The 14,534-nt window shown below is 42.1% G+C and overlaps 1 protein-coding gene and 1 pseudogene across 4 annotated transcripts; both read right to left on the bottom strand.

Annotated features, from left to right (window-relative positions):
- Positions 1 to 855: 855 nt before the first annotated feature.
- Positions 856 to 4,178, bottom strand: LOC149819534 (large ribosomal subunit protein mL102 (rPPR5) pseudogene; annotated as a pseudogene). The gene has a single exon (XR_016427330.1). The product of XR_016427330.1 is annotated as a large ribosomal subunit protein mL102 (rPPR5) pseudogene (transcript).
- Positions 4,179 to 6,761: 2,583 nt separating this feature from the next.
- Positions 6,762 to 12,533, bottom strand: LOC149819533 (E3 ubiquitin-protein ligase WAV3-like). Of its 3 annotated transcripts, none has more exons than XM_089984035.1 (2): positions 12,165 to 12,533; positions 6,762 to 9,015 (listed from the first exon to the last, which is right to left on the bottom strand). In XM_089984035.1, exons 1-2 carry the CDS (start codon positions 12,384 to 12,386, stop codon positions 7,048 to 7,050), a joined length of 2,190 nt encoding a protein of 729 aa, XP_089840161.1. In that variant the 5' UTR covers positions 12,387 to 12,533; the 3' UTR covers positions 6,762 to 7,047. The 3 variants fall into 3 exon arrangements, with proteins under 3 accessions (XP_089840161.1, XP_089840162.1, XP_089840163.1); XM_089984036.1 differs by lacking the exon at positions 12,165 to 12,533 and adding an exon at positions 11,753 to 11,872; XM_089984037.1 differs by lacking the exon at positions 12,165 to 12,533 and adding an exon at positions 9,902 to 10,401.
- Between the last annotated feature and the right edge of the window lie 2,001 nt (positions 12,534 to 14,534).

The raw sequence follows: 14,534 nt of genomic DNA, 5'->3' as shown, positions 1-14,534 counted from the left end.
TTCACAATTTCAAATACAGCCTATTTATGAAAAAGTTTATCACAATATTGATGTGATAAACCCATTTTTATATTTATTATGCTTTTCATATTTTTCTTCATATTTTATATACTTTTTTATTTTAACTTTTTATTTATGCCTATATTTAATCAAAACTCTCAAATAGCAATTTTTTTTAATGTAGCATGAGATTTTCCGTAACCAAAAACTGTAATACGAAGCTTTATGACTTTGGGTAAGGCATTCCCAAAGTATGATATTGGTTGCAGATTTTTATTTCTATATAGATATTAGAAGTCAATGCACAGAATCATTGAAAAGGAACTATATTTTGCATTTTTTCCCTGTAGGAAATGTATCCCCTTATATTCAAAAAACAAATATGCAGCAGGTGCAACAAATAATACATCAGGATTGCATAATGAAATGACAAAATTCTGGCGAACAGGCAAGTTTTTTTATTTAAAAGATCACTTGAAAGAAAGGTTGATACTATTTATTCTGCATATGCAGAGAGAAGCAAAAACAAAAGGGCACCAGTTCCAAACTAAATACAAATTTAAATTCTTGATTTTCTTAAGGTCAATTAACGATTGAAATATGCCAAAGCCATTTTTTTTCATACTGGGAAGGAAAATTTAGAGTATTCCATCATTCCAGAGAATCAAAAGCACACTGGGCCACATTAGATACTATACACAACATGCAAGCGCGCGTGCACACACACACACACACAGGGTAAACAGTTTCAGATTAAATACAGCAAAAGCTCTACAATATTACTTCAGTTTCAGATAGGGTTTGAAGATACATCACAAGCACCTCATGTATACATATGATTCACTATCAACAACCTTTTAGAGGGAAAAGAAATTAAAGAATGTCATTTATTAAGAACATAAGTTGTTTACATTGAAGCATCTCTAGTCCACAATGGACAGCTATGAACCAAACAACAGAGAAAAGGAATCAGTCTGAGTGGCAGATCCAAGTGGAGCCTGGACTTTCACACTGACACTTCCAGTCGTTGCCAAATGCTTCGTTACCAACAATGACAACATGCAGTGTGATCACATTCTAAGAAAGAAGATCTCTAGTTTTTTCTAGTGTAACCCTTGTAGATTTTCGATCATATGGCAGCAGAAAATGAACACAAGCCTCAACAGAAAATGGTAGGTAAGCACATAGAAGGGATGGCTTCTCTTCCAGTTGATGATAGAAAAGGAGGCATTCCCTATGTAAGCATCAGGTTCCCCTATCCCTCGACTTTAAATAGGATAGGATCCAATATAGAGTGAGATCTACAAAGATGTGGCCTGGAAATTTGTAAGTGAATCACTGTTTTCAGAACTAAGGAGACCATCTACATTTCAACATCACTCTGTCATATCTTCATCTTCCATGAACATGAGAATGTTATTCATCAATAAAGGGGAACAAGGAAAAAAAAATTAGAAAAGGGAGAGCTTGATAGTCCCACCAGTCCAACCAAAAGAGAAGAATATAAATGAGAAACAAAAAGGACCCGCTGCTTCCTAGTCATTCTTTTTAAAATGAAAGCTACAGTTTTTTCATGCTACTTGGTATGTTGATAAGGCAGTCATGGAAATGGAACAGTAAAAACATTTGACACCCTATACTCCTAGTTACAATGAAAAATTTGCACCTTTATTTGTTTTTTTAGAGCTGGAATCCTTTCCAAAAATCATCCTCGAAAGAATATCAGCCTGTTTCGTGTGTCCCTCTGCATTTAAGCTTTTGATCAGGGCTCTGCAACCTCTTTGGTCAGTCACTCCCCCTTTCTCAGAGATCTTGCACCATATGGCGTATGCATTTAGAGTCTTTCCAGCAGAACATAGAGCATCCAGGACAAGATCATAGCTTGAAAAGCTGACACTGTAATCCCTCTCCAAAGCAAAATCAAGCAACTTGAGAGCAGCAATGGTTTTATCCTTCTTGCACAGCACATCCAAGAGAAGGTCTACATCAACCGGACAGTTCTTGTTCGTCATCAGCTCAATCCGTCCAAGAGCCTCCTCAACATGACCACGCAAAAGAAGGGCCTCCAAAATCTTAGCAACAATGTCCAAGTTTTCTTTTACATCCTTCTCCAACATACTTTTCATAATTCTACTTGCAGTCTGAACTCTACCATCATCAAAAAGACTTTCCATTACTTCCCTAAACAAGGACGAGCTTGGCAAATGGCCACTTTCAATCATACCATCAAGTGAAACCTTTGCTTCTGCTGGATCTCCTTTCTTGAGGAAGCTCTGCACAAGACAGCAATAAGCATGTGCATCGGGAGCAATTCCTCGCCTCCTCATGATGTTAAGGAGCTCCAGACCAGCTTCTGGCATTCCTTCCTTTGAATGCCCCATAACCAAATTATTGAAAGCAGCCGAATCCTCAACACCACACTTCATCAACTGCCGGAAAAATATTTCTGCTTTTTGAGTCTGCCCATTTTCACAAAGGTGTTCAATAATTGGATTATACGCACCAGGTTCCATTTTAGAACTTCCGGTTTCCGGTGCAGTATAACTTACTGGATTCAATAATACTGCCTTCTCCAAAACTTCATCTAAAAGATCAATAGCTTCCTTATACCTCTCTACTTTGCAAAAGTTCTCAATCAAGATTCCATAATGCACGGATTCAGCTGGCACCTGCAATTTATCCATGGCCTTCAGTACCTGCAAAGCCTTATCTATGCTACTAGATTTACAGTGGCCAGCCATCATCGTCAAAAAGATTGAACGGTCACTCGGTGCAAAACGTTTCTTCACCATCTCATTCAGAAGCTTATGGGCCTCGGCCATCTTGTCCTTTTCGCAAAGATGAGGTAACAGGGTACCATACGTCCGCATGTTAGGCTTGATTCCATGGCCGCCCAATTCATTAAACAACTTTAACCCTTCATCAACCCGATCAGCGGAAGCATACCCTTTGATCAGTGATGTAAAAGTAACAACATCAGGATTCAACCCGTTGCGCTTCATCTCTGCAAAATACCTCTCAACCTCTTCCATGTTCTTGATCCTACAAAAACCATTAATTATGGTATTATAAGACACGACATCAGGAACGAGCCCTCTGGCCTTCATGTCCTCAAAGAATCTCTTGGCAGTCTCCATTTTGGAAGACAAAGAGAACCCCCAGATCAAAATGGTATAAGTAACAAGATTAGGCGTCACTCCCTCGCGTAACATGGTGTTAAAGTAACGCTTCGCCATGAACGTCCGCCCGCGTTTCAGGATCACGTCGAAGAAATTGTTATACGAAAGAACAGTGCGCTTGACCCCCAAGTCTTTCATTTTCTGGAAAATCTTAACGGCTTCCTGAACGATCCCTGATTTAGCGTAACTATTGATGAGCTCAATGAAGAATTGCTCATCCCACTCAACACCCTTCTTCCGCATATCAAGAATAATGCATCTGGGATGGTTGTGCTTCTGATATTTGCCAAGAATCTGAACCATCTTGAGGTAGGTCGACCGGTCGTGCCGGAAACCGCTCTTCTCGACCCACCGGAAAAAATTCAGAGCTTGTTCGTAATTCTTAGCACCATCCAATACACTCAAAACCAGCTCCTGTTCAAACTGGGGAACCAATGACCTAATGGAGTTCTGCAACCTAGTCGTCCATGCCCTTTTAGACATCATTTTACAGATAACCGCACCAACATCTTCTGGGTTTTTTGGCTTACCTCTTTGCCTCCTTTCTTCGTTCGCAGGAAAGGTTGGTTCCTCCTGGGTGTTCAAGGGCTCGGCACCAACGGCTGGATCTTTAGCATGTTGATCCCCAATGGCTGCAGATTCGTTCTTTGGCGAAACTACACATTGGGTATTCGAGGGATGGTCATCAACGGCAAGAAAACCCGGTTCCGTGAGATCTGGAGATCGATCCGAAGAGAACTCACGAAGGAAATGGCAAGAGAAGTAAAAATGGAGCCTCGAGTTCCCTGAAGAAAGTGGATGATGGAGAGAGAGAAGCATCGCCTTGGTGGGGGCCTTCCACGTGATTTTGGAAGCCATTTCTTTGTGGAGAATGGAAGGAGATTAGGGGGTTCAGCTCTCAGAAGCAGAAGGCCATGGTGCGAGTTCTGCTGGCAGATCTTAGTTCTTTCTACCTCAGCCTGCATAAAAGGAGGCTGGTTTCCTGCTCCCGTAACGAAAGAGGTTGGGGGGGGGGGGGGGGGAAGGGGAGGGCACGCTTTTGAGGGTGTGGACTTCGAAGCTACGGGTTCGAACCTAAGGGTCAGTAGGTGAACCGACTGCTTTGCTCGGTTGGACTTAGTTTGACTCTGTTCAATCTGCAAGAGTTGGCCTCGACCAGGGAATGGTTCATGGTGACTTCATGTCGAGACGAGCCAGACAAGAGTTACATGCCTACCGAGGATGGGTGGTTACAAAATTTGAACACTCTCACTATACTATGACTCGACATGGTGGTGCCCGTGAGGCTTAAGCATCTTGACCGGATTGGTTGTAGTGTTCGATATGATGTGTCACAAGACGGATTGAGCATGGGATAAAGGGTGTCGACCTGGCCAGGGCCAAGGACGACTCAGCCGAGCTCTTTCTAGTTTTGCGGGCAGCCAAGACTCGGAACGGGGTAAAAGCTGTTACCATGCCAAGGTCGAAGATCTTGGCTAGGATAGGACTGCCAACAGATCGGACATAGTTGGATATCCTGTCAAAATATGACCCATTGTTTCTGGATTTGAAACCTTAGGGACACGCAGGATGACCCCCACCCATCGACAAAGGGGTTCCCTGGGCGGAATGTCCTGCATTTGATACGTAGTAACAAGCGGTTCCCACTGGAACAGCTTGGTCCCTGCGCAATGCAAATTGGCGAGAATCCCATGAGGTGACTGGCGAGTTCTGGACAAACACCAGCTGCCTTCCATGCAGCGTTTATCCAGTGTATCAAACACCCTCTTACAGTAAGATCCAAATTCGGATTCTGAACAGATTTGTGTTTACCACAAGGTCCACAACTTTTGATTACTTTTGGATTTAGGTTAGATTCAGATCATTATTTTAGGTTGGATATAGTTTCGATTCAGATCGATTCCAACTTATAAATAGCTGATTTTCATGGAAAAGTGATGGCCTGACTCGGCTGATTCATATCACATCAATTCCAAACCAAGCTACTCTTATTTCTAAACACGTAATGAAAAAAACATGGGAAAGCGATGCTAGCAAGAGCTTTTAGAAACCCCCGCCCTTTCCCATGGAAGGCCGTTCCCTTCTACTAGAACGAAACATACGGGCCCTTAAAGGGTAAAGAGAATAGGTCAATAATCTGACAATATAGCTTACTCAGCTAATTACCATAATCAATCAGTGAAAACAATACAACCGTCACAATGCTGTCATGCTGGGATCATTCCACTCACTGCTTATCGTTTTGGTTGAACTAGGGGCGGACTGGGTACCCGAATCGGGTAGCTGGCCCGACCAAACTATTGAATGGGCCGGGTTAAAGTGCTAACTCTCTAAAAGCCAACCAGGCCCTACCCGTTTATTAGTCAAGCTTAAAGGGCTCAGTCCAACCCAACCCTAGCCTGACCCAAACATGACAAGAATTAGGACGGGCTTTTGAGGTGCCTGAATCTGTCTCAGGCATGTTGGTTGCCAGGTCAGGCCGGCCTGGACTAGCCCGACGTCCACCTCTAGATTGAATGGTCAGCTAACCTAGAGTTAGGCAGGTAGCAGGCCCACTTTTAATATGAAAGTCAATCACACTTCCGATAAATCTAGGATCGAGGTGTGCATCGAGAAGACTTGAAAAGAAGATGAGTGAGTAGTGATTAACGACCTACTTCAAGGGGGTTTCTCGGACCTCTTCAATGACCTGCTCCAAAGGCCGCCCTAACTATCTCATTAGATTTCTAAACCCCAAACATGCTAAGAATTCAATATGTAATAGACCTCACCATTATCTTGATGGTACATATCTCAATGACCCACTACTCAAGTAAGTCAAATTTCAATCCATTTGGTCAGGTTGGATTCATAACAGGATTCAACAACTTCATTGATGAGAAATGGGATGCTTGGGAGGATCATTGAATAGGAAACCTTAGCTAGATCTATCTGATGCTTAAATTGAGATACGTGAGGGTCTTCTGTGTTGGTGCTGCAGATCTTAAATTTTCTGGCCTCTCCGTAAGTATAGAATAGAAGCAGAAAATGAAATTTGAGAATTGATTATACTGGGGGAACGATGGAGGTTAAGTGTCATCGGTTCTTAGCTGTTTGAAAATTGAACGGCAAACAACAACCAGAACAGGAGACCCATCTCTCTCTCTCTCTCTGCACCAATCAGTTTCTTTTGAACTCCAATACTTCAGAACATGTCCTTGACCCTCCGGCAAGAAGATTTGTGTCTCACAAGAGAACAGCAACTGCAATGCATGATAAGGCGGGTACACCTGACTGGATGGGGAAATCCAGCCAAGGAGTTGAACCATGGCCTGCAATCTGAACTTGGACGTACTCTCATGTCAAATCCCATTCCACCACCACCCACCGCCCCTGGGTCCTGAAAGCCACACACCATTTGATTCAAGCTCATAAACCCATCAAGAAACGCTCCACTTCACCCAAAACACGGTCAAACTACATAAACTGTAGCACTAACGTACAAAACAATAACCCAATCCCCCATGAGAGAAAATATGAAAAGGAAACGCACCCTTTCGGCCTTTCCCCTTATGTCAAGAAAAAGAATAAAAGAGCAAATCGTATTTTATAGTGGCTACAAGAATGCACCACCCCAATACTTATATCCAATAAACATACAATCTCTCTCTCTCTCTCTCTCTCTCTCTCTCTCTCTCTCTCCACCCAAAGAGACGGAACTCTTTTGTATGTACAATTGTACATCCCAAAAATAGACCTTCAATCCAAGGCTTTTCACCTTTCCCTTGTTCATTTACAAACGCATGGGAAAACTTAGCATGATGTGGCCCAGATGAGATGTCAGAAAATGAAGCGGCAATTCCTTAATTTGCACCCAAAAACTTCCAACTTACCGTGGCTGCAGCGGTCCTGTAAAAGACCGAGATTGTTTTATCGGTGGCCTTGATGGACGGTTCTGTTGACCACTAGAAGTAGACAACGTCTGAGAACGCGTTAGCATGTCCACCATTGAAGGAGTCTGGTAGCCATAAACGATGGTCGTGCTGTCCGTTGAGTCACCCCGTGCAGTTGCCCTCTGCCACGAGTGTGAGCTCAAACCTGAGAGGACGTATGCCCGTCCAGATGCCTCATACACTTGCCTACTTGCCATTCTCTCCTGCATCTCCTTGAGCTCTGCATCAAGTGCCATGGACAGCCCATCTCCAGCCCTAGCAGCCACAGACTGTGATAATGCCTTCCGTTGATTGCCGAGCACAGCCACTGCACCAGCAAGATTAGCCTGCTCTGCTAATGCCCGAGCCTCTGTCATTGCTTCTGCTGCCTTCAGCCGGTTCTTCTGCCTATCCACCTCGATGCATACAATGTTCTGATTGGGGCTTACACTTCCTGGCCGTTGAATTACGACCCCATTGACATCGACATTAACTAGCTCTTGCAAAACCGGATCCTTGTACACACATCCAACGTTCAGAACCGCCAACTCACCATGCAAGGGAATTGCCATGCTGCATGCTGGAATGCGAACATCAACCAGAAAATCTCTTTCTTCTTCAGCATACAAGTCACCTACATCCACCAGCCCTTCCCGTCCATGATCCGAAACACTGCTGGCATAACTACCAGCATGAATTGAATTGATACTTACACCAGGACTCTTACACTCGAACCGAACCTGCAACTCCTGAACCACCACACTAAGGAGACCACCTATGCACTGTGCAAATGCATCCTGAATCACACTCTCAGCCTCGATGAATGAGAACGTGCCACCAGATGTTTCAGATATTGAGTGCATCGAGGCAGCATCATGATCTGTACCAAACCCAAACGTGTGAACAGGTACCCGAACTTGGCTCTGTTGTGAACTGCGTCTAATTGAAAGCGGCAGTAATGCCTGGTAGTCAAGAGTTTGAGTCTGACGGTTTTGGCTCGCTCCAGCAGAAACATTATAAGTGTCCTGCCCATCAGACAGAAGGATAATGCTGCACACGGGATTTTTTTCCCGCCGATCTCCTAAAACCTTAGCACCCTTCCTCAGCCCTTCAGCGATGTTGGTACCACCACTTGAGACCAGTGAATTTACAGCTTGCAGAGCTTGCTGCCGGCCAGAATCAGTCATCCGACTGAGGTGGAAGAGCCGGCGAGCAGTGGATGAAAAAGCCACAACTGAGAGGCGATCAGATGGCCCAAGATTCTGAATGACAAAACCCATTGCACGCTTGAGCAGGGCAAGTTTGGTCCCAGCCATGCTGCCACTCACATCAAGCACTGTAACAAGATCAACAGGTGCACGATCCCTATGAGATTGAAAGGCAGATCGCTGATTTCTTTGGCTTGAGCTTGCAGAAGGTGCTTTCAGATGGATTAGTACAGAGAAGGTGTCACGATAATCTGAAGCTAAAACAGCTGGCAACTCCACAAATGTCTCCATTTCCACTGTTTTAGGAAGACCTTCTGTGATCTCCACATGATCTCTTCCCAACAATTCAGAAAGTGAGGAATCTAAAGGTTCATCATCATTGTATGTGTTTGGGTCAGATGAATGAAACACGTGGTTAAATTGTCGTCCAGAGTCCAGAGGTGCACGGGGAGGCGGTAAGCGACGCACGAGGGTCATCCAGCCATCATCACGAGGCCAATCTAAAGGGTTGATTCTTGATCTTCCATGAATGACATCTGCAGCAGGACCTTGAAATGGGATCTCTTTCCATTTTGATCGGCAAATAGGGCATACTTGATTGCCATGTTTCACATTTGAAGCAATGCAGTGGAAATGAAAGACATGTGAACACTCTGCAGTGAACAGGGCATGACCATGTCCAGGTTTCATAGTGCCAAGACATATAGCACAGAACCTCTGCATTGTCGACAATAACTAAATGATTAGTAAAGCGGCAGAACTTAGAAACTAACAATCAACAATCTTATAAACAAAAGAAAACCCACATGGCTAATTTATTACAGAGGACACAAGAAGACTTGGACTGAATCATGTCATGTATCAACTACAAGCATTATTAAGAACAAGAACAACAATAACAAGCGTGGATGAGTCCAACCCAAATGTGCATCAGACAAAGTAATCAAATTTTAGCCTAGATACTGACAAAAAATTTAGCACTGTCACCGCAGTGAATTAATGGTTCATATAACAAACAATAGCATACTTCAACAATTCCATTGAATAAGCTATCCGTGCAAGCTCACTTATGCAGCATTGAGAAGAAAGCCTTGATCCCAGAAAGAAGATGATCAGTTTGCCAGTTGAGGAGATTTAACCAGGGGAGGGTGAGGGATTTAAAAAATCTACGGTCATAAGGCCTTTATGCAGCTTTGTCCGAAGGAGGCAATCAGATGGTCTTAAGAACAAAAAGTTGTCTTCAGGGGATTTGAGGTTTACACGGAGTAGTTCTTTCAAAGTTGGGCATGCATGGAAATTCCTGTGACATGTCATCCAACAGCGGAAATCACATTTTCTTTAAATCATTTGGTACAAGATGACTAATGAAACCCTGCCCTTGATATTTGATCCACAACCTTTGAAAGATTACAGCAGAGAGTTGCCTATTGTGAATGGAAGATATTAGCAGGAGCCAATTTATCACAATTTCACAACTACAAGTAACAAAAGCCACAAACATGGATACGAAAGAGTAACTAATCCACAGAAGGCAAAAGGTGTTCTCTAAGCTTTCTAGTCAATATAATGAATGCCAAGAAGTTGACTGCCTCAGATTGCCCACCTAAACATAGGTTTCATGTTTGTAACACAACTTGAAAGTCACGTAGCTGATGAATATCAAAATGATGAAGCAGCTTCAGGACACAGAGGACTTGAGTAGCTTTCAGTCTACAGTCAACTATGGTATCTAAAGGCAGGCTATTTAACTTCTTCACTTCACCCACACAAATTATCCACCACACGCCAAAGAGTTTCATTGTTAGATGTGATTTGCCACTTAGACTTGATGCATGTCGCTTGAATTCCCACTTAGTCCCAAGTTGCATTCTTCATGGTGAGTCTGGGAATCAAATAAAAAGAACACACAGGAGGTGTTCATAAATGGTAGTTGCTCACCTTTTCAGTTTAACCAGAAACTGAATAACTTCTTGGAAACCACAAACACCAAATAGTCAACCAAAGCTTTAACCTTGATCTCATCATATATGGATTAATGAGAGTAGTTAGTGATACAGTATTCAGGGATGAAGATTAAATCTGTTACATAACAAGCTTCTCCAACTTGAGCATACTGAAAAAAAGGACATAACCATCTTTTATCATTACGATAAGGAACAGATTCACTTTGCCAACAGATGATCAACATTGAAATTGCTACCATTTAAACATGAAAAAAATCTGGGATGGAATGTTAACAACACTTAAAAAAAAACACTGAGAACCATTCCTCCCCATAAATGCAGAAAATTAGTCTTCAAATATCAGAACCAATGATTTCATCCTGCACCGAAATGACAAATATGATAAAGATCATGCCAGTCCATAATTTACAAGCATACTGAGAAACATTTCAAGTTAGAAGTTTCTTCAAGGGTTTTTCACAATGGAGAGCACTTTGAAAGGAAGAAAACTGTTGAAAAGATTGATACATAACAGCAAGATCTTTATATAAATAGGCACCAACATATGAACAGGCAGACTTCAAACAAGAAATAATGTGCATCCATTGTAAAATATGTCCGGAGAAGAATTTGAATATCTGATCAAAAACATAAAGGGCATGCAGAGAATGAGGACCACCAATTTTATCACAGACAAAAAAAACACACATTCAGCGGAGGATTCAGTTTCTCCCTAACAGTGCACACAGCAGTCCAAGAATTCCAATATCATGCGTTTGCAACAGAGAGGAGAGTAAAAACCCAAATTCCTGTATAACTGTACAGATCAATTAAGGGACATTCATGTCCTGAAACCAAGACCTCTCTGAAGATTTTCCTATATTCCCAAGTCAAAACCATGTTAAAGATGGGCAACAAAATGTGCACTATTCAAAGGTATGATAAATTTGACTGTAGTTTCCTCTTCCGCAACAAGACAAGCGACAGTTGCCTTTAAGAGAAAAAGTGCAACACGCCACAGTAAAGATGAAACAACCGTAGATGCTAACGCTAATTAAAAAAAAAATCTCATAAACACCAAATTCAGGATATTTAAATAGATTTTATTCATGAAATTTAGCGTGCCTCCAGATTCTAATAGATTTTTTACAGTGAAGCAACCACGATTGGAAATAGAAAAAATGTCCACAAAAAGACGGAGATTTCTCCGTCGTTCCCTTTATAAATTACCAAGGCTTTTATTTTTTTCCCTCTTTTTTTTTGGGCTGAGCTCATTAATGGTTCAGGATTTCAGATGGGAACTCATCAGGAATGAACGATAGAAATCAGACGGCTCAAAAAGATTTTATAATCCTTAATTTAAATATTGGCATTTCCACGAGAAAATGATACATCAAGAGGTCCAATTTAAAAAAGAAAAGAAAGCAAAAGTTTTTCGAAGAATGGAGATCAACAAATCTAGCAAAATTATGCAACATGAAACCAACCGAATTAAAAATGAAGAAAACGACCTTAACGAAGCAAACTTCTCTATCCCGGCCCCCGCCTCCAGAGGATTCACATAGTTTTTCCCCACTTATTTTTCAAATTTCAGAAAATATATGCAAAACCTCTCTTTTCTTTTTAATCACCTAGAGATCAAGGGAAAGAACAAAGAAATAAGTCCTTCGAAAACTTTGCACGAAAAATAAACATTACGAGCAAGCGAGAAGAAAAGAAAACATAGAAATTAAAAAAAAAATGCAAGAACCGGATGAACCAACCAAACGCAAACACCGAAAACATCCCTCTCCGAACCGAAAAGAGAGAGTGTAAGAAGCAAAACCATAGATCCATACACCGAGCAAAATAAGCAAGGTAGAAGGCGAATTCACAAGAGACGAACAGAAACAAAAACAAAAAAAGAAAAGAAAAAGAACGCGCCTTTGAGGATCTGCTGGAGAACTTAGACAGCCTCAGGCCGGACGACGACGGTGTAGGCGTCGAGGGCCGGAAATCCGGCTCCGCGGCTGCTCGGGAGTCGGAGCGTCGGCCTGTCGCCACAGACGATGACGACGACGATGGTTCATCCTCTAGGGTTCTCGGGACGTAGGCGCAGAGGTGGTTGCTCAGCGCCATCTTCGCCTTCCGCCACCGACTTCCCATCCTTTAGCTCAAACACGAACAGAAACCACAAGAAGAAGACAAAGAAGAAAGAAGAAGATGATGATATAGAGAGAGATTGGGACGAAGGAACGAAAGCAGGAGGGTTATAATTATAGAGAGAGAGAGAGAGAGAGAGAAGCGTTTGGTGGGCTCGACGTTTTCTTTCTCGTTTTCCTATGAAACGTGGGTTTGAGTCTTTGATCGGAACCGCGCTTTCTTTTTATGTCTAACCTCGACTCCTTTGCACCGAGTTACATGTATGGGAAACAATGAGACGAGTGTTTCCACTGAGTGGCAAAGTTTGCCAGCACCCGCTACCTGATTTTTCATACGGTATATTTTTTTTTTTGCAAGCTCTCACGCCGATTCTTCAAAATGAGATTTGCGGAGTTTTATTGAGCCAAAGCCGTGATAGGCAACGGTATTGTTGTTAGTGTATCATTGTATAACGATACAAACATGAAACATTATTTGGTTAAGCAGTATCATCAGATCAGATAATGTTGTCTTTAAAAATTTGGTTAAGAACATATCAACTTGCAAGATTTTCATACATAGTAGTTGGACACACGGGATGCATATGGGTTAAGGTTAATTTCTTCAAGAATCACATTACGTGATCTAACTAAGTATGGTGACTCAGAGCTGAGTGAGTGAATGCTTAAGCATCGGCGAATGAGTTTGGTGGTGCCTTTTGTTATGGTGTTTAATCATCAACTAGTCTTCGAATTGAGGTTGAAAGACCTTATCCCTTTGGTGACAAGGTTTTGTTGTGCCAAGTGCGTGCAATCACAATACGTTCCATGACACGTAAGGTTAAAACATTTGTGCGTTGTTAGCTTGACTGACTAAAATTAAGAAAATGTGGCTCATAATGATACTTGAAAGCTTGACATGCATCGGTAAAAGCTTTAGGGATGCACCATGCTTCTTATGATTCACGTTGAATGTTGGTTAAGTCGGTAGTGTCGCATAGACATGGTTTGACCTATTATAGTATACACTTGTTTATGTGAACGACAAAATACATTTGATCATTTGGTTGAAGGTGCTAGTTGGTATGAGACGATTATGAACACAAGTGGTTATCGAATACGCGAGAACCATGTTGAAAATATTTCTTAAAAAAAAAAAGTTTGCTAAGTTGAAGTCCTACTATATAAAAAGATTACGTGTAAGAAATGCATGTTGTGAAGCTGACTAGGCCACGAGGCATAGGTGTTATTTGCTTTGAAAGGCAAAAATTTTGGCTTTAAAATTTTAGCCCGTAACATTGCTATACCATTGGATTTTTGAAGTTGCACTAGCTTCTCCGGACAGAAAAGCACATCTCGGCACCCCCCTCTCCCTCCTTTGGCATTTCTTAGGGGTATGCTAGCTATAGAGCATCGTGATTTTACTAAATCGATGACATTTAGAAGTGGTGGTAAAAAGGGTGACAATTATTTTGTTATGAAGGTGCCATAACATAACCACGAGGTGAGGTGTTGGGGTTGACAAACAAGTAACCTCTCTTCACAAGTCCCTCGTCTTGAAGAAAACAAGCGACTATTGAGGGAGAGCACCTGTACAAGAGAATCATATCAGGTCATGCGTGGTCGTCTGTTGGTATTTTGGATGAATGTCACTTAGCATATAACTGTTCTGTTGGCTTTTTAACTTTTCAAAAACACAAAATGGATCGCCACGATGTTGGCATGACAAAAAAAAAGCTCATGTTCAGCATAAACTGATCCGCTGACACACAACACAAGATTCAACCCTCAAAATAAAAAGCTAATCATGGTCACACACACCACAACCACCACCACTCAACCATCACCCCCATCCAAGTCCAAGTCCAACCAACCCACCACTTTCTCTTCAAATAGATAAATGGAGACCCCTACCAAATATCTCTTAAAACCAATGTGGCAGAGGAATTAGAACCTGGGCCTTCAACTAGGCACAGGACCCCACTCACCACATGGGATACCACCTCTGTGGTAACTTTGTAACGCCCCTTGCTAATGGTGGTTTGTCTTTGGTGCAATGGATCGAATCTCAAGTGTGCATCAAAATCCAGATTACTTGGGTCCAGATGTACGGACCAAGAGCTGGCCCTGGTTGATGATTTTTTAGAAGGCCTGTAGGAATCAAGCTTTTGAT

This window comes from Nuphar pumila, chromosome 13 (assembly GCF_984573655.1).
Source record: "Nuphar pumila chromosome 13, dmNupPumi1.hap1.1, whole genome shotgun sequence".
Lineage (NCBI taxonomy): Eukaryota > Viridiplantae > Streptophyta > Magnoliopsida > Nymphaeales > Nymphaeaceae > Nuphar > Nuphar pumila.
The sequence above is the reverse complement of the archived record's forward strand: the minus strand, read 5'-3'. Positions and strand labels throughout refer to the sequence as shown.

What these genes read in the sequence shown, in the direction of transcription:
- LOC149819533 (XM_089984035.1), bottom strand. Translation starts at nt 12,386, where the DNA reads ATGGGAAGTCGGTGGCGGAAGGCGAAGATGGCGCTGAGCAACCACCTC. An exon ending in TCTCCAGCAGATCCTCAAAG is followed by an intron (nt 9,016 to 12,164) that starts GCGCGTTCTTTT and finishes TCGACAATGCAG; the next exon opens with AGGTTCTGTGCTATATGTCT.